Source organism: Cervus canadensis, chromosome 32 (assembly GCF_019320065.1).
Source record: "Cervus canadensis isolate Bull #8, Minnesota chromosome 32, ASM1932006v1, whole genome shotgun sequence".
NCBI classification, from domain to species: Eukaryota; Metazoa; Chordata; class Mammalia; order Artiodactyla; family Cervidae; genus Cervus; species Cervus canadensis.
In genome coordinates, this window is record NC_057417.1 from 20,919,808 (window position 1) to 20,944,152 (window position 24,345).

Below are 24,345 nucleotides of genomic sequence, written 5' to 3' on the forward strand. Positions count from 1 at the left end.
AGACTCAGCCCTCATCACTTTGGGCCATCTGATAGGCTGGACCAACCATCCAGAAATCCCCGCCAAGGCCAGCCAGAGCCGGGCCAAGGTCAGGCCTCCCTTCCCTTCCCAGAGCCACAGCTGCTGGTTCTCCTGGGAGGTCCACCAAGAGGGAAACACTGATGTCATGCGCCGGGAGTGAGGTCACCCTGCCTGCCCAGTTCTGCAGCTGCCAAAAAACCCCTACTCAGCACCCACCCAGCAGGTTCTGCTCCCCCATCCCCATTCCACAAGCTCTGCTGGAACCAGAAGCCCGTGCAGCACAGAGTGGCCACCAGAGGGTGCCCTGTGGCAAGGCTGGGAGGTGGAGAGGTGGAGGCTGGGCTGGTCTCTGTTCCTGGAATGGGCCAGGAGGGAGGAGGAGCAAGCGGAAGGGAACTGTGTGGCGCTGGCCCAGGAGACACACAGGACTGCCTCGGTGCCTAGTTTGGGCGCCCTAGGACTCTGGCTGCAGGTAGGTCCCTTCCCCCAGCTCCACCCTTCCCGCCTTCCTCTACCCCGCTGCCCCAGCTCCCTGCCAACCACCCTTCGTTTTTGGCCCCCCTTCCTCAAACCTCTCCCTCAAACCCTGACCCCTTCCTTTGTGCCAAGCCCGCCCCCTTATCTCGGGAACTGCAGCTGGCAGGGTCAGAGGGCAGGTAGCCTGGCCACTGGCACCCACAGCCACAGCCTCCAGAAAACGCTCCGGCCCCTGGATCACTGCTCTGGGCCACTGCTCTGATGCAGAAGCCCCTTCTAGGAGGAAAGGGGCAGACCGTGCTGGGGCAGTCGGCAGCAGGCCACCCAGGTGAGGCAGGTTGTCTTTCCCCAGCCAGGTATGGCCAATTCTGCCCAAACCCAGGAGCTGGTGTACCTGGTCACAGGTGGCTGTGGCTTCCTGGGGGAACATGTGGTCCGAATGCTGCTGCAGCGGGAACCCCGGCTCCGTGAGCTGCGCATCTTTGACCTACACCTGGGTCCTTGGCTGGAGGAGCTGAAGACAGGTGACTGGAGGGAGGGGTGGGGGAGGGGCAGCAGAGGGTGGGGAGGGTGTGGACTCCCTTCCGAGTGGCGGAAAAGATGATGCCTGTTATGTCTCTCCGACGGGAGCGGATAGGATGAATGAGTCATTAGGAAAATGTGGCTCCTGAGGGTGTGGGCTGAGCCCAGCAGCTGGCTGATGGTCTCAGCTCTGACATTGCCTCCGGCTGCCCCTACCCGCTCCCAGGGCCTGTGCAGGTGACTGCCATCCAGGGGGACGTGACCCAGGCCCATGAGGTGGCAGCGGCCGTGGCCGGAGCCCACGTGGTCATCCACACAGCTGGGCTGGTGGATGTGTTTGGGAAAACCAGTCCTGAGACCATCCACGAGGTCAACGTCCAGGGTGAGCTGCTCCCTCCCTGTTCTGACCGTGTCCTCAGTACTCGCTGGCCCACGGCCTGATCTTGGCTGTTTGTTCCCTGCTCCCTTTGTGACCCTGACCTCTGTGATCACCCTGTGACGATCTGTCCCTTCTGCCCCTGTGGTGGCAGGCCGGTCCTCGCTGACCTCTATGTTCTCCCCAGGCCTGGGGAAGGCGGGCATGTGTCCTCGTCCAGTGTTGGGATGGGGAGGGGAAAAGGCGGATGGGGAGGAAGTTTCAGTTTGGACACACAGCCCCCTACCTCCCTCAGGCACACAGAATGTGATTGAGGCTTGTGTGCAGACTGGAACACGCTTCCTGATCTACACAAGCAGCATGGAAGTTGTGGGGCCCAACATCAAAGGCCAGCCCTTCTACAGGTGAGCTGAGGTCCCCCCAGTCCTTCCAGGGTCCCACCTCCCCTCAGCATTAAGAATCTTCCCCTCTCCCCCTACTAGGGGCAATGAGAACACCCCCTATGAAGCCGTACACCGACATCCCTATCCTTGCAGCAAGGCCCTAGCTGAGCGGCTCGTCCTGGAAGCCAATGGCAGGGAGGTGAGACTCGAAAAGATGAGATGTGGGAGATGGGGCTGCCTGGCAGAGGCAGAACCAGAGTCTGTGGGCTTCTTTTTTTTCCATCTGGCCACACTGCATGGCACGTGGGATCTTATTTCCACAACCAGGGAATTGAACCCTCACCCCCTGCAGTGGAAGGGTGGAGTCTTAACCACTAGACCTCCAGGGAAACCCCTGGGGTTTTTGGTTTGGTTTGGTTTTTGTTTTTGTTTTTCTCACCGTGGGCTTCTTTGCATCCTGCCCTGGTTTCCTTCCCTCTCCAACCCGAAGGGACCAGGGCGGAGGACAAAGCGCCAGATCCTTGGTCTGAGCAGGGCATGCCTTTTTTGCCCCCAGGTCCTGGGGGGGTTGCCCCTAGTGACATGTGCCCTGCGTCCCACTGGCATCTACGGCGAAGGCCACCAGATCATGAAGGACTTCTACCACCAGGGCCTGCGCCTGGGGGGCCGGCTCTTCCGGGCCATTCCAGCCTCCGTGGAGCATGGCCGGGTCTATGTGGGTGAGGCCCGGGCTGGGTGGTGGGGGAGGCTAAAAAAAAACAGGGCAGGACTTGTGTGGTTCTCAGGGGTGGGGGGTGTTATATACTCTAGCTAAAAAAGGACAGTTTATACATGGGCCAGAGCAGACTCTGATATGTGGGCATCGTCTTCACGGGCCATAGGGGAAACAGTATCCTTATGAGTGGGGAAGGCTGACATAAACACCAAGTCATAGGCTGAAAGTGTTGCAGTTTTGAGGGTAGCATCTCCTCAGGAGAGAAGAAGGGGGAGCATCTCCCCAGGACCAAGAGAAGAAGGAATTGTACCCATACAGGCTGGCCTGGGGGAGCATCTGGCTAAGGTGCCTGCAAGAAAGCAGCCTTCAGCAGGGCGGTAGTTATGTGGGCGATATCTACGCGGATGCAAGGAGGGGGTGGCTTGTTCATGCACTGGCCCAGAAGACAGCAGCATCTATGTGGTTGCCAGGGCACTCAAGGACATATTCCCCCCCATTCTCTCCTCGGCACCCCTACCCCCACCCCCACAGGTAACGTGGCCTGGATGCACGTGCTGGTGGCCCGGGAGCTTGAACACCGAGCTGCCCTCATGGGCGGCCAGGTGTACTTCTGCTACGACAACTCGCCCTACAAGAGCTACGAGGACTTCAACATGGAGTTCCTGGGTCCCTGCGGACTGCGGCTCGTGGGCACCCGCCCACTGATGCCCTACTGGCTGCTGGTGCTCCTGGCCGCCCTCAACACCCTGCTGCAGTGGCTGCTGCGACCGCTGCTGCTCTACGCGCCCCTGCTCAACCCTTACACTCTGGCCGTGGCCAACACCACCTTCACCGTCAGCACTGACAAGGCTCGGCGCCACTTCGGCTACGAGCCCCTGTTCTCCTGGGAGGAGAGCCGGACCCGCACTATCCGCTGGGTGCAGACCACGGAGGGCTCAGGCTAGTGACGGTGCAGCTGGGCCTGGAGCCTGGCGTGGCGCGGCATCGTCGGGTCCCAGAGCCCTCAGACCCTGGTGGGGAGGGCAGGCTGAGCCAGAGGAGGGGGCTGATGCCAGACTGACGGTTCCAGAGCCCTCCACCTTGGAATCCAGGAGCCTGGAGCCTGTATCTTAATGTCCCTAAGTTCTAGGGCAGGGTTTGTGGGCAGGCGTGTCTGTGTCTTCACTCTCAACTCAGGCCTCATGGCTAATTAGTGAGGATCTGACCGCCCTGATGCTCTCAATGACGCCATCCCATTTCTGGCATTCCGAGCAGAAGTGGGCGGAAGTCCCGCAGGCCCTCATGGCGGGCCCTTGGATGTCCTTTGTGATCCTCAGGCCTGATTTCAGCGTGAAGACGCTCTCTTAACTCTTCCCACCACCTTGGTCCCTGCTTGGGGGGTCACAGTCCCATGATTTTAAACATGTATTACCTTTAGACATTTATTTCTTAATACTCGTCAATAAAGGCTGAGGAAGCCTGCATATTGTCCCTTCTTGCCCCCCACTCTGCCTGAGGTTGCCCCAGTAATGCATACCTGTCCAAGCCCTGGATTAAAACTCCTCCGAGCCTGTGCCCATCCGCCCGGCCAGCGCCCCCCCCCCACCTCCCACCATGTCTCTGCCACCCCCACGGCGCCCGTCCCGGGTGGGGACAGAAGGAAGTGAGCACACAGCACGCCCGCTGTTGGATTGGTTGCTATTTCTCCCGTCCCACGGGGCCCGACCCGGCCCGGGGTGGGGGTGGGGGGCTCTGGGGACAGGACATGCAGGGCAGGGGCGGGGGGCAGAATTTTCCTGTATTTTATCCATTTGCAACTTGGTCACCAATAGAGAGAAGTGGGACTCTGAGGGCTAACAGGAGAGGATGGCCTGGCTCTGGGCCCCCAGCCAGGCCCCAGGAGTCCTGTCCCCTCCAGGGAGGAGAGGGAAAGAGCTCTAGAAACCAACGGAGAAACAGAAGGGGCAGGGGCTCATGTCAGCAAACACGGCTACATCACGTGACACGCCAGCGACACAGAAACACACGCCAACGCACACGGTTGCACAGCAGGCAAGGGGGGGCGGGGGGGGAGGGAGCCGGGGGCCACCCATCTTGTCCTCTGCGGGGCAGGCTGGGGGTGGGGCAGGGTGAATGCATAGAACACATCATGTACACACGCTCGAGGCGTGGCAAGAGCGTGCATCAACCCACAGGCACATGGGATGGACACGCAGTGTGCTTCGTGAAAGGCAGGGCTAGGGAGAAGGGGGGAGGGGAAGCAGCGAGCCCTGGCCAGGCCCAGGACCACCCACGGGGCACACAGGGGCTTGATGGTGGTAGGGGCTTGGCGAGAAGGTGGGCAGCACACACTCATCTGGGAACATGCAAGAGACACCAGCCCCCAGACAACAATTGCAGGACACGCACGGACACAGCAGCCGACAAGCAAACACATCCTGCGGTGGGTGGGACTTGGAGAAGCAGACCCTCAGGGATCCTTTGGTCCATCTGAGGCCCAGAGATGGGCAGTTACAGGCTTAATGCCACTCAAGGAGGCAGCAGCATCTCTCCAGCCATGGCTCCACCCTTCTCCTTGTGGCCCCAAGGCCGTGGGAATTCCGGAAACACCTGGGCTGAGAGGGTATCCTGGCTGGGCGGCCGGAAGGAAAAAGGGTGGGGTGGGGGGTGCTGGGGCCTGCTCTGACGTCCCCAAAGAAGCCTGAGTGGGAGCAAGGGAGCTACAGTCAGATCCGGGGGCAGACTTCCTGTCTTGATGAAGGGCCCTGTGGGAATGGCCAGGCAGGCGCCCCTCCTGGGGACAGTCCACCTTAGGGGTCCCGTGTATCCATGGGCCATACACACAGACAGGGCCCAGCCAGGTAGGGAGGGGACAGGCTATCTGAGCTGGGGCTGGGCCGGGGTGGGGTACTACGTCCCAGAAGGTCACAACTGCATTGTCTCACGCACACATGCTTCACATGAAGGGGGCCTCCAGGAAACCGTGTGTACACACACCAAAGTCCTCCGCCCTGTGCACACGTACGCCAGACCCCAAGGAAGGGCATTCCTGTACTTGTGTGTTCAGTCCTGTATGTGTGGGTCTGTGTTCCTGGGCCAATGGAGTGGGAGGCTTCAGACACTGCTCTCTGCCCATGTACCCCTCCCCCACCTGCCACCCATTGCACAAATCCACCCATGCATGCATGTGTTGTCTGCGCAGCAAGGGACGAGCGGGCCCCTTCCTCACCATCACAAACCCAGACCTGTGTCCCACTCTCAGACTCACCCTGTGGGGCAACAGCTATTGGTGACACTGCAGCAGGAGTCACGTCCAGGGAATGGGTCCCATGACTCAGCCCACTCCAGTACGTCTGAAATAAGCAGTTCCCTAAACCCCAAAGGCCAGCGCATCAGACGGGGTGGTAGGGACCATCGCCGGCCTCCTTTCGGTTCTGAGGTAATTCTCAAGAATGTTCTCATTCTGACAGCCTGGGGCAGCCCCTGCCATTCCCCTGATCAGTAGCATTTCCCACCAATAACCTTTCCAGGAGACACTGGTGTGCCCTGGTGCCAACCTCTACAGGCTTCGTGCTGGTGTCAGCATGCACTGGGCTCCTGTGTGCACGTGTGCGTGCCTGGGTGTGGCCTCATCCCCGTGGCAGGTAGGAGAACACTGAGGTGTCCCAGCTTCTACACATCCAGGCCTACGTGACAGAGAAAGATAAGCATGTGGGCTTGTGTGCACAGGGGCTTGGACCACTCAGGGCAGGAAGTGGCCATTGCACAATGTTGATGGAGTCATGAGTGGCCACACCCGACAGCGGCCAGCAGCTCTGGGGAGAGAGGGAGTGAGCAAATAACTTGGATCCACAAACTTGGATGGGGCACAGGTCTTTGCAGGTGAATGGATGTGGGTATCATACATGAGGGGGGCAGAAACACACTACATAGAAATCCTCTACACACATATACGCACACACACTTGCAGACGTACTCTAGATAGCGTAGAAATATAGATTTCTGTGCCCACCCAAAACAGGTGTCCCATGCAAAATGTTGAGGGTTCTATCTCAAGAGAACACCTACCAACACTTTAGACACAGCCTAGATATGCACACACGCACACACACACACACACATGTCCCTCACATCACTTGCCGGGGGAAATGCACACAGATACACAGGCTAAGCTAGATTATTTACACGTGTATGCGTCCACTCGCTTGCCTCAGCTGAACCCCATACGCACACATGTGCTCCCTAGGACACAGGCCAGCCCCGGGGGTGACTAAGCCAGGAGGGTTGGCTCCACACCATGCTGGGGTGTCTGCCACAACCTGTGTGTATTTGGGCCAACCTGGATCCTCAGGGGATGAGTGTGAACCTTTGCATACATACAACCTGCCCCATTTGTAGCAGACTTGGGGGAAGGGGTCGTGTCAAGGGAGGCGGTGCTGTTACATTGGATCGAAACACTCAAACACAAAATTCCACAGACACAAACTGTGTATCCATGGATCTGTGACCACACACACACACACACACACACACACAAAACCCTGTTTACAGAAGACAGAAGAGTGGGGCTCAGTGGGCTGCTGTGTCACACCCGGCCACAGTCCACACAACAACCCAGGTGAAGGGGGAAAACTCAGACAACACACAGACTTGAGGTGAGGGGGCAAGAAGGGTGATCGGGTGCTTGTACACGCAGCTACACACGTACACACACGCACACACGCTGGGGTGTCCACACGTCTCGAGCATGTGCCGGCGGCATGCATGTTGGTGTGCATGTGTCATCACGCCTGCTGCTATCTACGTGCGGGGGCGAGGGTGGTCCATGGTCGGGGGAGGTCCAGGGACTCCAGGGTCTGACGGGCGGTAAAGGTTAAGGGGGGCTGCCTGTGTTGAGGGTGAGCCTGGAGCAGGGGATGGAGTGAAGGGGCGGTGGGGGTATTGCTCCCGATGTGGTGGGGGAAAGGTCTGGGAGGGGTAGGGTGGGGGAGGCCTACAAGCCCAGCGTCCCCCCAATGGATGACGCCAAGACCACCCCCAGCACCACACAGCAAATGATTATCATGATTTTCTTCTGCAGGCAGGAAGGCCGAGGGGGAGGGAGGGGACAGGGAGAGCCGAGAGATAAAGAGACAGACAAACCGACAAACGGATGGGGAGGACGGTGTGAGGGAAAAGAAGAAGGGAGAGAAAACAGAAAAAAAAGGAAGAGGTCAGAACCTGAGATAAGGCCTCACTTCATCACTCACCTCAGCCCCGGCCTGAGCCCAGCCCCGCCCGCTCGGCTTCAGCCCACCTGCTCCACAGGCCCACCCACCCCGGCTCACCCTCCGGGCCTTGCTCTGATATTTCACAGCTTTCTTGGTGTCAGACACGGCTCGCTCCACGTAGTCCACGGAATGTTCCACATTGTACTCAATGCGGTCAATCATTTCGCCCTGCGGAGGAGACGTGCATGGGACGGGGTGGGAACTGGGGCTGGAAGAGGGGACTCCCGGGGACCTGGGCTAGGTCCTGAGGCAGTACCTGGCTCTCCACCAGCATGGCCATGTCCACAAACATGTCATGCAGCTCACGGATGCTGGTTTCCAGCTTGATGATCTCGTTGTGCCTCGTCTCGATTTCGTTCAGCGCCTGCTTTGTCATCTGCGAGTCCATTTTGATCTAGGGTGATGGGGGCAGGAAGGGTGAGTCTGGGGCGTGGGAGGTGAGCTGCAACCCTTTCACTCCCAGGAGAGCTTGGATTCTGTAGTCAGAGCGTCTGGGTTCAAATCTGGCTGGTGTTCACTAGCTGTAACTGTGGATAAACTGCTTAACTTCACGGAGTTTCAGTTTCCTCACCTAGAAAAGTGATACTAACAGTGCCTGCCTCACATGGCTGTGTGAAGATTGAGTGACCATGTGTATATTGATTAGAATAGTACCTGGCACACAGAAAGCACTAAAGAGACATGTGTTAAATTACAAAAAGTAAAACTTGGGGACTTCCCTAGTGGTCCAGTGGCTAAGATTCTGTGCTCCCAATGCAGGGGTCCCAGGTTCGATCCCTGGTCAGGGAACTGGATCCCATAGGCTATAACTGAAAGATCCTGTGTGCCACAACTAAAGACCCAGCACAACCAAATAAATGAGTATATTTTCAAAAAGCCTCTAAGCACACACCAGGAAGGGAGATGGGGGTCCTGGACCCCCACCAAGATTGGGGGCCACCATCTGGTCAATGGTGGACACGGTAACACAATCAGGTATACTGCCTCCCTACTAAAGCCAGACCACTCAGTTTAGAAAGCCACTCTTCTGCTCTAAAACCCTCCAGGGCTTCCCACTACCCACAGTCTACACACCTTTTACTTTAGCAATCAAGATCCCATCTTCCTTTCTGTCCTTATCTCCCAAATCATAACAGCCCACACAATGGCTCTTTGGCAACTAGTCCACTCTCCCTGTCTTTGTTCAGTCTGTCCTCTTTGTCTGGAATGTTGTTTGCCCATCTTCCCCTGTCCAAATGATCTTTGTCTCTTAAGGCACACAGCTCAATGCCACTTCCCCCAGGAAGCCTTCCCTGACCCTAGAAATGAATACTATTTTAGAGCCCATTTGCATCCTGTTCAGCCTTCAGGCAAGGTACCGACAACCCTGCACCGCAATGATGGCGGGTCAATTGGCAGGGATCAGCTCTATATCCTGAGAACCACTCATCAGTTTTCCCTCTACTCTTCAGGCAGACTGACAGGCATCCTGGGCAGAACTGTTTGGGAGGGCTCCAGGCTAACTGGCCTACGAGCGATTTCCTCAAAGCTAATTTAACAAAGATCAATTCTCTAAATAACAATTTGCTGAAAACTGCTAGACAATCAGTGAACAGACTTTAATTCTGGTCTAGAAACCTAAACCAGAGTCATTCTGCCACCCACCAGAAGCAGAAAGAGAGCCAGAACCTGTCAGCCAGGGCAAAAATCAAGAAAGAGAAAGAAGAACTACAGTGGTAGAGGTAAAGCTGGGGAAAGTCCATCTATTTCACATATAAGATGACAAGGGCAAAACTTCAGCAAAACTAAAACTAGTTTTTGTTTTTTTTTTAATCTTTAAAACATAGGCAAATTAGTCACTGGGTGAAATGACCTGTGTCATTAGGGAGAAGTGTATCCTAGTGCTGAAGAGTCATGACTGGACTGCATCCTTGCTCTGCCTCTAGTTGTGTGACCTCAGCAAATCATTTAAGCTCTTTGTTTAAATTTGGGTCAGATTTCCTCATGTGTGAAATACAGCTGCTTCAGAGGCTTGTGGTGAGGAGTAAAGGAGTTTAGTAGGTAAATGTAAATATGTACGGTGCCTACAACAGTGCCCACTCCCTTCTGCCATTTTTATTGAGGGTGCCTTCCTGCTCAGCCCCCATGGAATTCCCCAGTTCCAGATTCAGACTTCCCGATGCTTGCGATTTCAGGGTTGACTTAGGACCTTGAGTTCAGCCTAAGCCTGGGGAGGAATGATGAATGCTCTGCAAGTACAGACCCCACCCCTGCGCGGGGCTCACATCGTCCGTGAAGATGGCCAATTTTCCACTCTCCAGCATGTCTTCCAGTTCTTCGTTGGTTGTGGTCCTTCCGGCTGTGGGGAGAAAGGGCTCTCTGTTCAGTGACTGGGCCAGCCTGGGGGCCCTAAGGTGATGGGACCCCGGAGCCCACCCTCCCACCTGGCCTAAGGCCCACCGAGGGAAAGGGCCTGCCTGGAAGGAGTACGCGACAGCAGGGGTGGGAGGTTAGGGGCAGGGGTGTCACACGCACTGATCTCCAGCTGCCGCTGGATCCGGTCCTTGCAGCGGTCCCGGTACTTGGACTGGGTGGCGTTATATTCAGTCATTACTTCCACGAACTTCCGGGAGAGTGTGGAGTGCTGTGGGGTACAGACACATTAGGAGGCAGGGAGCAGAGACCGTGAGGGCACGGAGTTGTAGCGCAAACCGCCCTCCGCCGTAGCCCCGCCCCGCCCCGCCCAGTCTCCTCCTCGGCCACGCCCCCATACCTATGCCTGCTCTGGGCCGCCCACCCCAAGAGGCAGGGCTCCAGCCTGGACTCCTCCCCTGCCAGGTCCCTTCTGCTTTGGTCCTGGCCCTGACCCTGACCGTGCCTGGCCGCTGCCTCCTACCTGGGTCTTGCGGATGCGCAGGTCCGCGGAGGAACGTTCAGTCCCTCCTCCTGTTCAATGCTTTGCTCGATCGCTGTGGGACAGAAGACGCAGTGACTGGTGGGCGGGAGACCCGGGGCGTGTGGGGCGGAGGCTTGGGACATATGAAGGGGTTGACACCCTGAGGCAGGCCACAGGCCTGTGATCAGAGGTCACACCCAGGCGAGGGCAGGCAGTAAAGACTGCAGGGTGGCGAGGCAGGAGGCCGGCAAATAAAGGGACCAAGGTTTGAGGGGGCCTTCCAGGCCCAAGCAGGAGGAGAGATTGACTATCAGTTGGTCACCAGACAGAGGGGAGCTATTTGTTCTGATGGAGAGACTGGGTCTTTGAAAGTCTAACTCCTGCCCAGCCTCCCAGTCGACATCCTCTGTATGAATGGGAGTGGAGGGTACTCTCCACTTTTTGCAATCTCAGCAAAGGGTCAGGAACCCATCGAGGGACTTTCTGGTGGACTGCAAGGAGTTTCAGGCTGGTCAGGTTCTAGTGGCTGCCCTTTCCGTGGAAAATTCCAGGGTAAGCAGATGCATGTTTCAACAGAGAAAACAGCTCTCCTCCTTCCCAGGTGGCACTAGTGGTAAAGAACCCACCTATAGATGTAGGAGACATAAGAGATGTGGGTTTGATCCCTGGGTCAGGAAGATCCCCTGGATGAGGGCATGGCAACCCACTCCAGTATTTTGCCTAGAGAATTCCATGGACAGAGGAAACCCGTGGGATACAGTCCATAGGGTCACAAAGAGTCGGATATGATGAAAGAAATGGACATGACTGAGCACACGCACACACACTGCCTTAGAAAATGACCCCTGTCCCAGGAATCCCCACTGCTAAAGGATGTTCTGGACAAGCACACAGATTAACTGGGATTGCTGCTTCTAGATCATGCACCCACACTTATTCAGATTTTCTATAAAAGAGCTTGTGAGTAAGATCAGCTGGGCTCCGGAAATGCAGCCTGAATGAAACACAGGCCCTCTCAAACGGGGAAAAGCCTCCAGGCCATTCCTAAGAACATTGCTTCCCTGTTCCTGGCAGCGGTGGAGGTATGAGGCTGGATGGCACCCCAACGCTTCCTTGCCAGCCATGGCGGGCCAGCAAATGAGTGACATTTCTGTTCCAGCTGCTACGGGAAAAGTCCAGAAACACACACCCAAGGATGTCGGAATCGCTGGCCCCAGACTCGGACCCTATTGTCAGACTTGGGGCTGGGACCAAACCCCGGAGGAAGGGATCCTTTAATAAGGTCTCAATGACTTCTTCCAGCAATCCTGGGAGTTCAGTGATAGCAGTCCAGATTTCAGACTAGAAACTGAGGTTGAGATGGAGAAAACAACTCATTCGAAGTCACAGACAAAGCCAGAGGTCATGGCACCACAGAGCTGGAGAAAGATGGAGAAGACTATCTCTCTTTTTCTGGAGCTCTGAAAGGTCAGCTTCTCTAAGGCACTGCCACTTTTCCTAGCTTCTTTCTCGGCTGAAGTCCTAAACCTAAACCATACAGCCCTCCTCATGGTCTCATGTGTGTTAGGTCACTTCAGTCATGTTCAACTCTTTGCGACCCTATGGACTGTAGCCTGCCAGGCTCCTCCGTCCATGGGATTTTCCAGCCAAGAATACTGGAGCGGGCTGCCACACCCTTCTCCAGGGGATCTTCCCAACCCAGGGATCAAACCCATGTCATGGTCTTATAGAGCGTGTTAATGTCAAGAGTTCCATGGGCTCAATGAAATCATTGCCACAAGGATTTTTAAACTGTGTTCCATAGATCCCTGCTTCTGAGAAGGAACCTCAGAGGGTGCTGTTGCTGGGAGTGATGGGAAGCCAGGTGCATAGGTCTCTGGGACTCCCAACCCCAGATCAGTCAGAACAGTCTGACATTTATGTGTTGTATATAATGGAATTTGGGGTAAGATTTCACCTAGAAAAAAAAGATTTTGCTACCCCCCCAAAAAGAGAAAGAAAAATGAGCAAACTTTCCCCCACCCAGCTTTGAAATTGCTTCAGTAGTTCTTACTGTATTGATGAGGAAGCTGAGGGTAGGGTACTTGTCCAGAATGAGTTAATGATGGAAGTGGGATCCCTATGTCTGGATTTGCTATCAGTGAGCTCCCAGTTTGGATCATTCTGCTTTCCAGCACACACTCCTGAGAGCAAAGAGCTTACAGATCAGCACCAGAGGCTCACATATGACCTCCTGTTGAATCCAGGAAAGCATGGAGTCCCTGTCCTCATCTCCCTGGACCAAGGTCATTGTGCTCAGGGCCAGACATCTAACATGACTCCTTTCCCCCTAGAGCCCAGAAACCTTGCCTCAGACAGAGGAGTGCTTGGCAAATGTTTTCTGATGCTGAATTACCAGGAGCATACAAATTAACATCATGGTAACGCTGCTGAATTCCCCTGGCACCAACAGACAAGGAGGTTCCCAACCCACAATGCTTTGGGGGAAGGTGGTTATTACCAGCACCCAAGTCCTTAAATTAGAGTGAATACATGAGCATTTGGCAAGTCCCTCCTGCAAGCCTGCCAGCCCCCTGGTGTCAGCCACACAGTCCAATCTGTCCTGAGCTAAGGCCAATTCAGAAGCATTTGCTGAGCCCACCTACTGGGTGCTGAGCGCTATGTCCGGCACCTGTTCGGGAGAAATGAGGCCTCCATGAAACGAAAGCCACCTGGAAGACTGTGTTTTCTCAGCAGACCTTCCTGCCGATGGAACCAGCAGAGCTCAGATGCAATTTGGATAGAAACCCTCCTCTCTCTCATTTCCCTGTCCAGTCTGTATCATTCTCTGTAGAATCTGGAGCAAATTAGAAAATCTGGGATTTTATGCCTTCTCACTGTTTAGGAATTTGACTCCTGGAAGTTTGTAGACATTTGTCATGGTTTAGTTCAATGGAAGCCTGACTTGTTTCCCTCCTTGGTCAGGGGAGGGCATTTCTCACCTTTCAACTTGGATCGAACCTTGTTGGCCGTCTTCTTGATGTCTGTAGTGAGGTCCTCCAGCTCCTGTTTGGTCTCTGAGGGGGAGGCGAGGGGAAGAGAGGGAGAGGTGAGACGTCTGGGTGGGACTCCAGCCTCCTTCTGCCCCCAGCTCCCAACCACCCAGCAGTAGCACTTACTCTCATCCGGGTTGGGGGCGGCCAGGATAGCACTGTGCTGTTTTTTCACTTGTTCCACATCCTCTGACAGCTTCTCAATGCAGCCCCGGATCTCTTCCACCTGGGGCAGCAAATTGGCTATACACAGCCAAGTCATCGGGCCGGACAAAGGGATTCGGGGGGGCGGGGGGGCTCAGTCAGGGCTCAGGGAAATGGGCCAGACCCAGAGGGGTTGGTAAAAGGCCAAGGGGATGGAGGAGTAGAGAGAGGGATGGGGGTGCGGAGGGCCAGGAAGAAGGCAGTTGTGGGCTGGCGGTCAGGTTCTGTTACCTGTTCAAAGAACTCATCCATGAAGTGGTCTCGGTCCACATGGACCACTTCTTCCTCATCATCGCTGTCTTTTGCCTGGGAGACAAAGAAAGGCAGAGTCTGTGAGCAGTCCTGATGCCCCAAGCTCTAGGCTCAGAGTGGGGGTCCTGGGAAGGGTCACATGAAGGGGGCCCAGAAGTCATAACAAATAGCGAGGGTCTTGTGGCCCAGGGTCCCGGAGGCCGGGTAGCTGACAGCCCAAAGGACACCTGGGAGGGGATTAGCCAAAGGCACCCTTATGGGGTAGAAATGGTCCTGGGAGTGCTGTCCCCCTGGAGGCGGGTGGTGCTCTGGACAGATGCTTTATCCAACCAGTGTGGAAGCATTTCCATATTGTAACAACCAGCCAAATGTCATCCTGGCAGTAACTGGCTCTGGGCCGCGAGAAGGGGTCTGACGTGGAGTCCCGGCAGCCTGACCCCCTCCACCATGCCCCCAGCCGCTCCCGCCAGGCTTCACTTTGTTCCCTTCTCTTCCCCTCCAGCCTCCAACGCGACCAGCCACGTCCCCTATGCAAGGTCACTTCACTGCCAGCGGCGGGCATCAAGTTAAGCAAGCACAGTCAGGCCCGGGGGGGGGGGCGCTGGATGCGAGACACAGAGAGCACCCCGACCTTCCTCCTCCCCCCCACTCTCACCCCTCCCCGACTTTCCTCCGCGCAGTCACTTGCTTTCATCCAGCCTCTTCCAACTTCACACCCACCTACTCTCCCTTGCTTGGATTTCCCAGTTGCAACCTGCAGCTGCTCAGCCCTCCACCCCCAGGGCTCAGAGACACAAAGGGATTCACCCTCCCACACCGCCACCGCGGCCACCAGACAGGCCAGTGACATAGACAGAAGGGCTGACAAACAAGGCACACAGAAATAGGCCCCCTGACACCCACACTGCGCTGACGCGCTGACGTTCACCCGCACACGGGCCCACAGCAGAGCTGCCTTCTGAACATGTGGACACGCAGACGTGCAGCGCTCACCACCCCCACGCCCCCTGGGACATTGGGGAGGGCCCCCTGGGGCTGTGCTCCCAGCCTCTCTGAGCCTCAGCTTCGCATGCTCACTCAGATCTAGGAAGGAGGAAAGGGGGGCAGGGAGGGCTCCCCAGTGCTCCACACTCCCGACTCAAGACCCTGCTCGGGACAGAAGTCTGAGGGCCCATTAAACTTAATTACATCTGGAGCTAGGGCTCCAGCCTCCATGGAAATTTAAACAGAGTTCACTCTGATTTCCAGAAAGAAAGAAAAAAACAAGCCAAGACTCAGACAGAATCTCACGACCACAGCCTGAATGAAATCAAGACAGGAGCCAAAAGTGTCTAGCAGGGGATGTTGCCAGATGAGATAGAGAGAGGAGAGCTCGCCCAGAACCTCGACAGGGTCCCAGCAGACCGCAGACAGGACCCGACAGAAACCAGACAGCTCAGACCCAACCAGACTCACGCAGACAGATCGCAGACAGCTGAGATCGAACCTAGACAGAGGCAGATGGGAGCTAGATGCGATCTAGACAGCCAGTTAACTTGGAATCGGAGAGCCCCGACAGCACAAGGAAGAGACCGATGGAGAGGTCCAGCTAGACCCTCTCAAAGGCACCCCAGCTTTCCACCAAAGCCCGGTGGTCCCCAGGGATCCTCCCCATGCCATGTCATAGAATGGGTTTGGCTTCCATTTCATCTCCAAATATCTCCCGAGAAAGGGGGGCTCCTCTTCTTGGCCCACAGCTGCCCCCAGAAGGAGGGGTGGTACCCGGTGGGGCTTGGGGACCCCCAGGGGACTTCTGGCTCCTCAAGTCTCCAGCTGACCCAGAACCACACCCGCAGACCTTGGCCCCAAGAGGCTTTGAGCTGCCTGGCTCATCTCTGAGGACTCACCGGCTTCCCATGAGGTGCTAGCCTCAAAAAGCTGGCTGCCCCGCGACGGCATGTTCCTTCTCTGCCTTCAAGCACTTGGCCTGCAGCCTGGCTGCCCACAAGTCTCACCGGCGCGGGTGTCTGGAAATTTTCCTGTTCTGTCTTTTTCCCCTCCCAGGTTGACTTTCTGTGCATCTTAGGTCCCCACCAGGGAAACCCAACGCTGACTTTAGACTTCCTCAAGTCTCATTCTCTCCTTCTCTCCTGTGGTCCCCAGGGACAGGGGACAGGTCCTTGATTCTGCCCCGGGGCATCCTTGGCAGCCTGTTTACTTGCCCTTGAGAGAGGAGGAAAGGTACAGGGCCCAAGGATGGCTTAGTTGGTGCACTAATTACAGGCAACTGAGAGCTAAAATCCTCTCCAGTTTCCAGACACTTCTCCATCTATAATCTCGTCTGATCCTTACCACCATAGCCCTCGAAAAAGCTCTCCCCATTTCACAGATGAGGGAACAGGAGGCAGTGGGGGAAGAGAAAATGGACTTGCTCAAGGCACCCAGGCTGAAGGGCTGGGAAACCAGAGGCATAATCTAAGACATGCCTCCTCCCAGAGCCTCTTCTGTGGCTCAAGGCCACGCTGCCTCCTGCCAGCCACTCCACCACCAGAGGGTTCCCTTCTCAGGTCCCCTCCTGACAAGGCCCAATCTGGGCAAAGCTCTGTGCCCTGAAAGCCTAGCAAAATATCAGCATCTGAGAGTGCCTTTGGCCTTGGTCTTGCATTCTTGTTATCTCATTTAATCTTCACTGAAACTCTTCAGTTGACCATTGGTCAGTGAAAGCTCATGAAAGTGTTAGTCGCTCAGTCGTGCCCGACTCTTTGCAAACCCATGGACTGTAGCCTGCCAGACTCCTCTGTCCATGGGATTCTCCAGGCAAGAATACTGGAATGGGGAGCCATTCCCTTCTCCAGGGATTCTTCCCGACCCAAGGATGGAACCCAAGTCTCCTGCATTTCAGGCAGATTCTTTACCATCTGAGCCACCAGGGAAGCCCAGTTATGGCAAATGCTTACACAGCATTTGATGATGTGCTAAGCACTGTTCTAAGCGCACTGCCTTTATTTATCCATTTTGTTCTCACAATAGCCCCCTTTTATAGGTGGGGAAACTGAGTCACAGAGAGGTGAACGAGCTTGCCCAGGTCAGCAGCTGGAGGGCTACATGCCTTCTTCCCTCTGAGCTTCAGTCCCTGCATTTGCTGAACGGCAATAAAGTCAAGAAAGTAAAAGTGTTAATCATTTGGTCGTGTCCAACTCTGCGACCCCATGGACTGTAGCCCGTCAGGCTCCTCTGTCCATGGGGATTCTCCAGGCAAGAATACTGGAGTGGGTTGCCATTCCCTTCTCCAGGGGATCTTCCTGCCCCAGGGATGGAACTCGGGTCTCCTGCACTAAAGGCAGATTCTTTACCATCTGAGCCACTGGGGAAGCCCAAGTCCTCCCTTAATGGTGGGCTGGAGGAGGCAATGAGACCTCCTCCAGGCAGGAAAAAAACGCCAGATGCTGCCAGAAATAATTACTGCTCAGGGAGGGTTGGTTGGTCCCCATTGCCCTTCCCCTGTTGCAGATGAGGAAACAGGCTCAGAGAGGTTGCCTGACCCTGCCTAAGACTTCACAGCAAATAAGGTCAGAGGTGAACTGAAGTGAATTTAGCCCTTGAACTGTCTGGTACTTAATCTCAGGCTCTTCCCTTCCTGTCCCTCTGTTTCTTCCTGGCCCCTAAAGAGCTGTCTCTGCTGTGTCCTCAGCACTGCTGAACTCCCATGGCTGGGACAGAAAACCAGGAAGAGGTGCCAGGCTGCAGGAAGAGCCCAGACAGGAAGTGAGGTGTTCTAGCCTCCATTCAACCTGCGGGGTGATTCTAGGCAATTTGCGGCCCCTCTCTGGGCCCTGGCTTATCTATGCAATGGATGGGCCCTCCTCGCTCTGAGGTGTGCATACTTCATCATGAGCACAGCCTACATGTCTGGAAGAAGTGCTAACCAGCCTAAAAGAAAACAGGCTGTAGGCAAACGAGAATACCTCAGAAAAGGTGATCACATATGCCCTTATCCACCTTATGGACAATTGAAGCCTCAGTTTCCTCCTGGGTGAAATGAAGATAAGAATTATATACATCAGACACATAGGTGTTAATAACGAGGCATTGGGCTCAGTTACAAGTGCTTTGCCTGAATGAATTTAATCCTTACAGCCACTCCATGAAGTAGATACTTTTTTTATTCCCATTTGACCAATGAGGCAGAGAGAGATTAAGTAATTTGCCTAAGATCATACAGCTGGTGGGGAGCCGACAGGGTGGGGCCGGGATTGGAACCCGGGCAGTCTGCTCTTTATCGCCTGACGACTCCTCAAGCGCCCAGGAGGATGAAATGGGAGAGTGTGGAAGCCCTGAGCACCTTCTGGAACTGCCCTGGTGACAGGGGACATCAGATCCAAGCCTCTGGGTTCAGCCCTTCCTGATCAGAGACACCCGGGGCCCTCATGGGTGTGTCAGTGGGGTGGAGACAACACAGATGCATGGACAGAGAGAGTGGGGCAGTGTGAGCCAGCGAGTCCAGCACGGAGACAGACAAGAGGGTGACTAAACCAGAGGCGGAAAGACACTGGAACTGGGTGATAGAAAAGTCATAGAGTGGGGACTTCCCCGGCAGTCCAGTGGTTAAGACTCCAAGCTTCCACTACAGGGGCCGCGGGTTCGATCCCTGGTTGGGGAACTAAGATTCCTGCATGCTGCATGGTGTGGCCAAAAAAATAAAAAAAGAAGTCATAGAGTGGGTATGTGTGTGGGTAAACACGTTTGCATGCCCACACACACACAATGCACACGTGCTCACACCTGCTTCTCAGGGGCACACGCATCCTTTGATCTAGAGGCACCAGCCTCTCTCCACTGCACCCCCTGCTTCGGTCCATCTGTTTCCCTGACCCGGGCCTCTGCTCGATTCCAGCATCTAGCCCAGCCTTCCCACCCCTACCTCTCTCTTCCACCTTCTCCACCAACTCCTTCTTCACTCTCCCTCTGCCCCACAGAGTCGTCATTTATCTAACAAATGTGTCTGATCAGTGTCCACTTCTCTCCTGGGTGCTGCGGAGAACAAGCCAGGAAGGTGGCCTGCCTCCAGGTAGCTGACACTCCAGGGGAGGGAGACAGACTGTGCAAAAGAAGCAAGACAATTTCAGACCGGGCTCCGGTACATAGCAGGAAGGAGATAAAGCGGGAGGTGTGATAGAAATGGCTGCGGGGGAGGTTTGACATCCGAGCTAAGGCCCAGGGAATTAACTGCACCACAACCTGGAGGACACTGAATTCAAGGCAGAGGGAACAGTGTTCAGGCAGAAGGAACAGCATTCACACAGAGGGACCAGCAGGTGCAAAGGCCCTCAAGCCGGGGGGAGCTTGTGTGTCTGAACGGCAGAAAACAAGCCCCGTGCTGCGGGGGGCTATCAACCCATCACCCAGGGTTCTCCTGGTCCCTGATCGAGAATGTGGGGCCACTCTTTCCTTCTGCTGCATCAGGTCTACATTTCTAAAGCGTCTACTGTGCCTATCCCATTGCTGAGGGCCCTCAAATTGCTCACCTCAGGCTCCCCTCCCCCATTTCCCAGTCTCCCCAACCACCCCTACACCCGCCTTCCCACTCCAGAGCTTCCTCGCAGGCTCTGCCCACGGGCTCTGCCCACAACGCATCACCTTGTGGCTTCGCCCTGTAACCTTTCTCTCCACCTCACTTGCTCTCTTCCTCTCCTTTTCAGCCCATCCCTGGCCCCACTCCTTGGACCCTGGGACACCCATCCAGCCAACTGACTCCCTCCTGCAGCCTCCACTCCAGCTCAGCACCTCCCAGTTGCCAACCAAAGGTGCCTGGTGATGTGGAAACAGAAAACTCTAATTCAACCCTGGCTCCGCCATCAACAGCTGTATGACCTTGGGCAAGTCAGGTTACTGCTCTGGCCCTCGATGTACTCCAAAATAAATTAGGGGCCACATCTTGCCCATCCCAGGGGGCTGACGGGAGACTCCAGAGAAATAAACGAGTCAGCTGTAGAATAACATACACTCGTGGAGCAATGCTGAGCCCAGGACTCCTTCTAGGAGCCTCTGGCATAATTTCAATCCTCAGGCTAGCCTTCCGAAGCAGGTCCCATTGCTACTCCCAATTCACTCATGAAGGAAGTGAGGACCAGAGAGGTTAAGCAATTTACCCAAGGTCACACAGGAGTAGCAAAGCTAGGATTTGAACCCAGAGAGTCGGACTCCCAAACCTGTGCCCTTGAGTGCTATGTGATAAACCCCTTGGGACCTCTTAAAGTGCTATTGGAAAAAGACAATCAGGACCCCCAGGCTGACCTCCCCTCTGATCACTGACTTTCTGATCCCTCTCAGCCTCTCAGAGGCCCCTTTCCCAGGCCTCCCACACCCTGCCTGGTTTCTCCAGGCTTCCAGCCTCCTCATTCTCAATTCTGGTGGGGAGACCCCCACACTCCTTGCATCTGGAAGCTTTTTCCCACCCGACATGTGCCCTCCCAAATCTCCAGTTTCCTGGAGCCATGACTAACACCAGAGCCATCAGGATTCCGTCAGCCCCCTTCACCCCTCCGCCCCTGTCCCACCTCCACACCGGCTGCCCCCAGCAGCCCCAGCAAACTGGATGCCTTCCCTTGGGGCAGTGGGTCCCTGACCCACTCAGATGAGGACACTCATCACTGCCTTCACTGTATCTTGCTTTGCCTTTTCCCTCCCCCTCTCTAATCACACCATGATTCCACTATCACCTCACCCCCACCTGCTTTCCATCTCTCTGGGTTTTGGAGTCATGGCACAGTCTTGGCAACAGCAGAGCTGGGTTCAAATCCAGACTCCTCACTTGCTAGTGCTGTGACCTTGGGCAAGTTTTAACCACTCTAGGCCTCAGTTTTCTTCGCCATAAAATGAAGCAGTCTCTCAGTCTGCCTACCTTACCAGGTGAAGGTCTAATGAGATTACGGATGACAACCTGCTTTGGATGAAAATGGGGAGAGAAGGGGAATTAAGAGCATCAGTGCTGGAGCCAGCCTGCCTTTAAATAGCTATGTGAATTTGGTCAAGTTACTTAACTTCTCTGGGCTTCAGCTTCCTCATCTGTAAAATGGAATAATGCTAGCACCAGTCTCTAGGGTTGCTACAAGGATCAAAATGAGTTAATACATATACAATACTTAGAACGGTGTCTGGCACATGAATATTGGCTATTTAATCACTCCCAGTTTCCTGATGCCTGAGTGTATAATTCAAAGTTTAATTGAAAAACAAAACAAAACAAAAACACCAACCTTCAAAATTCCCTCTCTCAACCACCAGTTTCTCCTTCCGTCCCACCTGCCAACCCATTTCTCTTAGAGGCAGCAGTCACTTGCCTCCAAGCTCCTTCCTTTTGTCTTCCTATAACCTGGTTCCCCATCCCCAAATCCAGGGGGCCCTCCAAAGACAGAGCTTTTTACCTCCAGTTTTGACACTTCTCTTTCAAAGGCTAAAAAAGCAGAGACACATGTCAACTTGGCAGACGGGAAACCCAGATTTCTGCCTGATCTTCCCACCCACTTGCTTGGTGACCTTGGGCAAATTCCTACCTATCACCAAACCTCGATCTCCTCATCTGTCAAATGGGATAATAACCCAGGGGGAACAGCCAATAGGCTCCTAGTCAAGTGCATCAGGCTACATCAGTTGGGTCCAGTACTTTATTAGCATAACCCCCCGGGCCCTGAGCACACCGCAGGCTGTCAGCTCTGCCTCCTTGGGCCCCAGGTCATTTCTCCAATGCCCCTCGCCTCTTCCCAGTCCCAGAACCCCCACTCCCCAGCCTCTTCCAAATCCCAGCGTTCACTGCAGACATCAGTACCACCCTCCTCCCCCGTCACCCAAATCCAACTCACTGCCTGGCGGGACTCCTGGAGCCGGGCCTCTTCAGGCCTGCAGACCAGGGGCCCACGGTCAGCTCACGCCTGACCGTTCAGGATGCCCCAGTTCCCCCCAGTGGGGCACAGTCCATGGGCCACAACTCAGTTCCAGGGCCCTGTGCACGGACCCTCCTTCCGGTCTCCCCTGCAGCCCCCTTCTCCCACCTCTAGGATCACTCTCTGTCTGGCCCTGGCCTCTGGCCATCTCCTGAGGCCACCCCTTCCCTCCTGTCTCTGAGAGGTGCCCCCTCCCCATGGACAGCAACACACACACACATTCCATTCACTGCTCAGTTAGCATCTCAGTCCCAACCTGTGTCCTTCCCCCCTGGCTGCCCCCAAATCTGGGTCCCGCTAGGCTCAGCCTGGCCCAGGAACTGCCCACATCCTCTCATTCAGCAAATCTGCCCAGAAGATAATAGCACCCTCCAGTTCTCTCCCCACACTCACTCTCCCATCCTCAGATGAGACCCCGGGGCCCTCCTATGGACTGGGGTGTCCAGGGTCCCTGAGACCTCTCCTGCCCCCCGCTTGTCTTAATGGCCTCAACCCCTTCTAGCCACTGGCCCTAAAATGCAGGTTCATTGGTGACAGCAGGTGCCTCCACATCTTGGGGCGCCCCTGCCACCAACCTCCAGCCTCATCATTTGCCCCCACGTCCCAGCACCTCCTCCACTCCACCCCCACGCGTCCCCCAATATTGGGGTCCCGCCCCCCATTCTCCCCACCCCCAGGCTCACACTCCGCAGCTCCTGAGTCCGATCCTTCATCCTGCGACGGCTCCTCCTCCTCCTCCTCCTCCTTGTCGTTCTCCTGTCTCAGCTTCTGCTCCCTGTCTCCTGCCTCGGTTCGGGAGGCCGGAGTCTGGGGGCGCCGGGGGGGCACCGGGGCCACTGGCTGGGGCCCGCGGGCGGGGGCGGGGTCGGGGGCGGCTGGCTGAGGGCTGAGCAGAGGCAGGGGCCTGGGCCGGGCTCGGCTCTGCCGGGGCTGCGGTGGCGATGCGGCTGCGGCACAGGCTCGGATGGAGGGATGCGGGAGAGCTGGAGCGCGGGGGAGGGGGGCGGAGGGAGGTAAGGAGGAAGGGAGGGAGGGGGGAACCAGGAGGGGGCGGGGAGCAGGGGGCATGCGCAGCGCCGGGGGCTGGGGGCGCCTGGGGGTTGTAGTCCGGGGAGGGGGACCCTGGAGGGAGGGAGACGGGAGAGGCCTAGAGGGGGGTGGGGAAGGGCAGAGGCACAGAAGCAGGGAGAGATGCGGAGAGGCAGGAGATGCGGCTGGAGGCGCAGAGATGCTGGTGTGGGGTGGGGGTGGCGGTTGGAATGGCAGAAAGAAGGGGTCAGGGAATGAATTAAGGAACATCCTGGGGAGCAGTGCTGTGGATGCCTTTACATCAAGAGATGTAGATAGATTTTATATTTTGTGTTTGGGAGTATCCCTTGAGTCTGTGCACGACCACCTCTGTGTGTGTCCCTGCGGGGAGCTTTCTGGACACTAGAAATAGCGAAAGTGACCCTCTAGGTGGCTTTTGTGATGCAAGGAATCAGCCAAGCCTAGCTGAGAAGGACATGGGGCTTGTTTTTCTTTTTTTGCACGACCTTCCCCACTCTGTGTGAGAGTCCCCAGACAGCGTGGGTCTCAGAGCTCTGCTTGTCTACCTCCAGGGACAGGGAGCTCACCACCTCCGGAGACCTGGCGTATCTTTAGGTGGCTCCGTCAAAACAAAATTGGTGCTTGTTGGGAGGGGATTTCTGGTAACCCCAAGGGTCCAAGAACCCAGTCCTGTTCATTCATGGCCACCTTTCCTCTCTCGATCTTCACGTCTTAACATCATATCAACTTCTCTACCCCTGCAATGGGGCCTTGGCCACCAAAAGGCCTCAAACCTGCTTTTTCGAAGGTCCCCAGTGACCTCCTCAATGCCAGACCCATCAGTTGCTCACCAGGCTTTATCCTCCGTGATCTTTCAGCGATGCATGACCCCGAGGACCCCTCTCTTCTTGACACCCTGCCCTCCTTGGCTCCCACCTGCCTCCTGCCTTCCACGCCTTCCCCTCCAAACTCTGGAGGTTGTTTCCCAGCCTCCATCCAGACCCCCAGCTTCTTCCACCTCCCCTCAGCAGCAGGATTTCCTGGGCCTCCTCCCAGGGTCTCCTCTTTCTTTACCCCCTCACCTCCCCAGGTTCAGCCACGCCGACATGACTACAATATCCACGCTATACCTGCATGCCAGGTCCTCAGGGCAGCACCTACTATGTGCCTGAGCACCGAGTGAACACCAAGACCAGGAACCAAAACTGCAGTCTCAGATGTGGGCATCCGTAACTATTTTGAGTGAGGCCAGGGCTTTGGCACTGACCACCAAGACTAGGGCGGCCTCCCC

The 24,345-nt window shown here is 55.9% G+C and overlaps 2 protein-coding genes across 4 annotated transcripts; one reads left to right on the plus strand and one right to left on the minus strand.

Annotated features, from left to right (window-relative positions):
* The first annotated feature begins 335 nt into the window (after nucleotides 1-335).
* Nucleotides 336-3,955, plus strand: HSD3B7 (hydroxy-delta-5-steroid dehydrogenase, 3 beta- and steroid delta-isomerase 7). Of its 3 annotated transcripts, none has more exons than XM_043455328.1 (7): nucleotides 336-493; nucleotides 851-1,022; nucleotides 1,247-1,402; nucleotides 1,692-1,800; nucleotides 1,879-1,978; nucleotides 2,336-2,498; nucleotides 3,026-3,955. In XM_043455328.1, exons 2-7 carry the CDS (start codon nucleotides 857-859, stop codon nucleotides 3,436-3,438), a joined length of 1,107 nt encoding a protein of 368 aa, XP_043311263.1. In that variant the 5' UTR covers nucleotides 336-493; nucleotides 851-856; the 3' UTR covers nucleotides 3,439-3,955. The 3 variants fall into 3 exon arrangements, with proteins under 3 accessions (XP_043311263.1, XP_043311265.1, XP_043311264.1); XM_043455330.1 differs by having other exon boundaries at nucleotides 2,336-2,494; XM_043455329.1 differs by having other exon boundaries at nucleotides 378-493; nucleotides 855-1,022.
* Nucleotides 3,956-4,152: 197 nt separating this feature from the next.
* Nucleotides 4,153-23,041, minus strand: STX1B (syntaxin 1B). Its single transcript, XM_043455332.1, is given in 11 exon segments — nucleotides 4,153-7,547; nucleotides 7,801-7,911; nucleotides 8,000-8,137; nucleotides 10,008-10,081; nucleotides 10,258-10,366; nucleotides 10,619-10,657; nucleotides 10,660-10,691; nucleotides 13,600-13,674; nucleotides 13,777-13,876; nucleotides 14,086-14,160; nucleotides 22,709-23,041. Coding segments are annotated over 11 exon segments (864 nt in total). The 5' UTR covers nucleotides 22,739-23,041; the 3' UTR covers nucleotides 4,153-7,466.
* Between the last annotated feature and the right edge of the window lie 1,304 nt (nucleotides 23,042-24,345).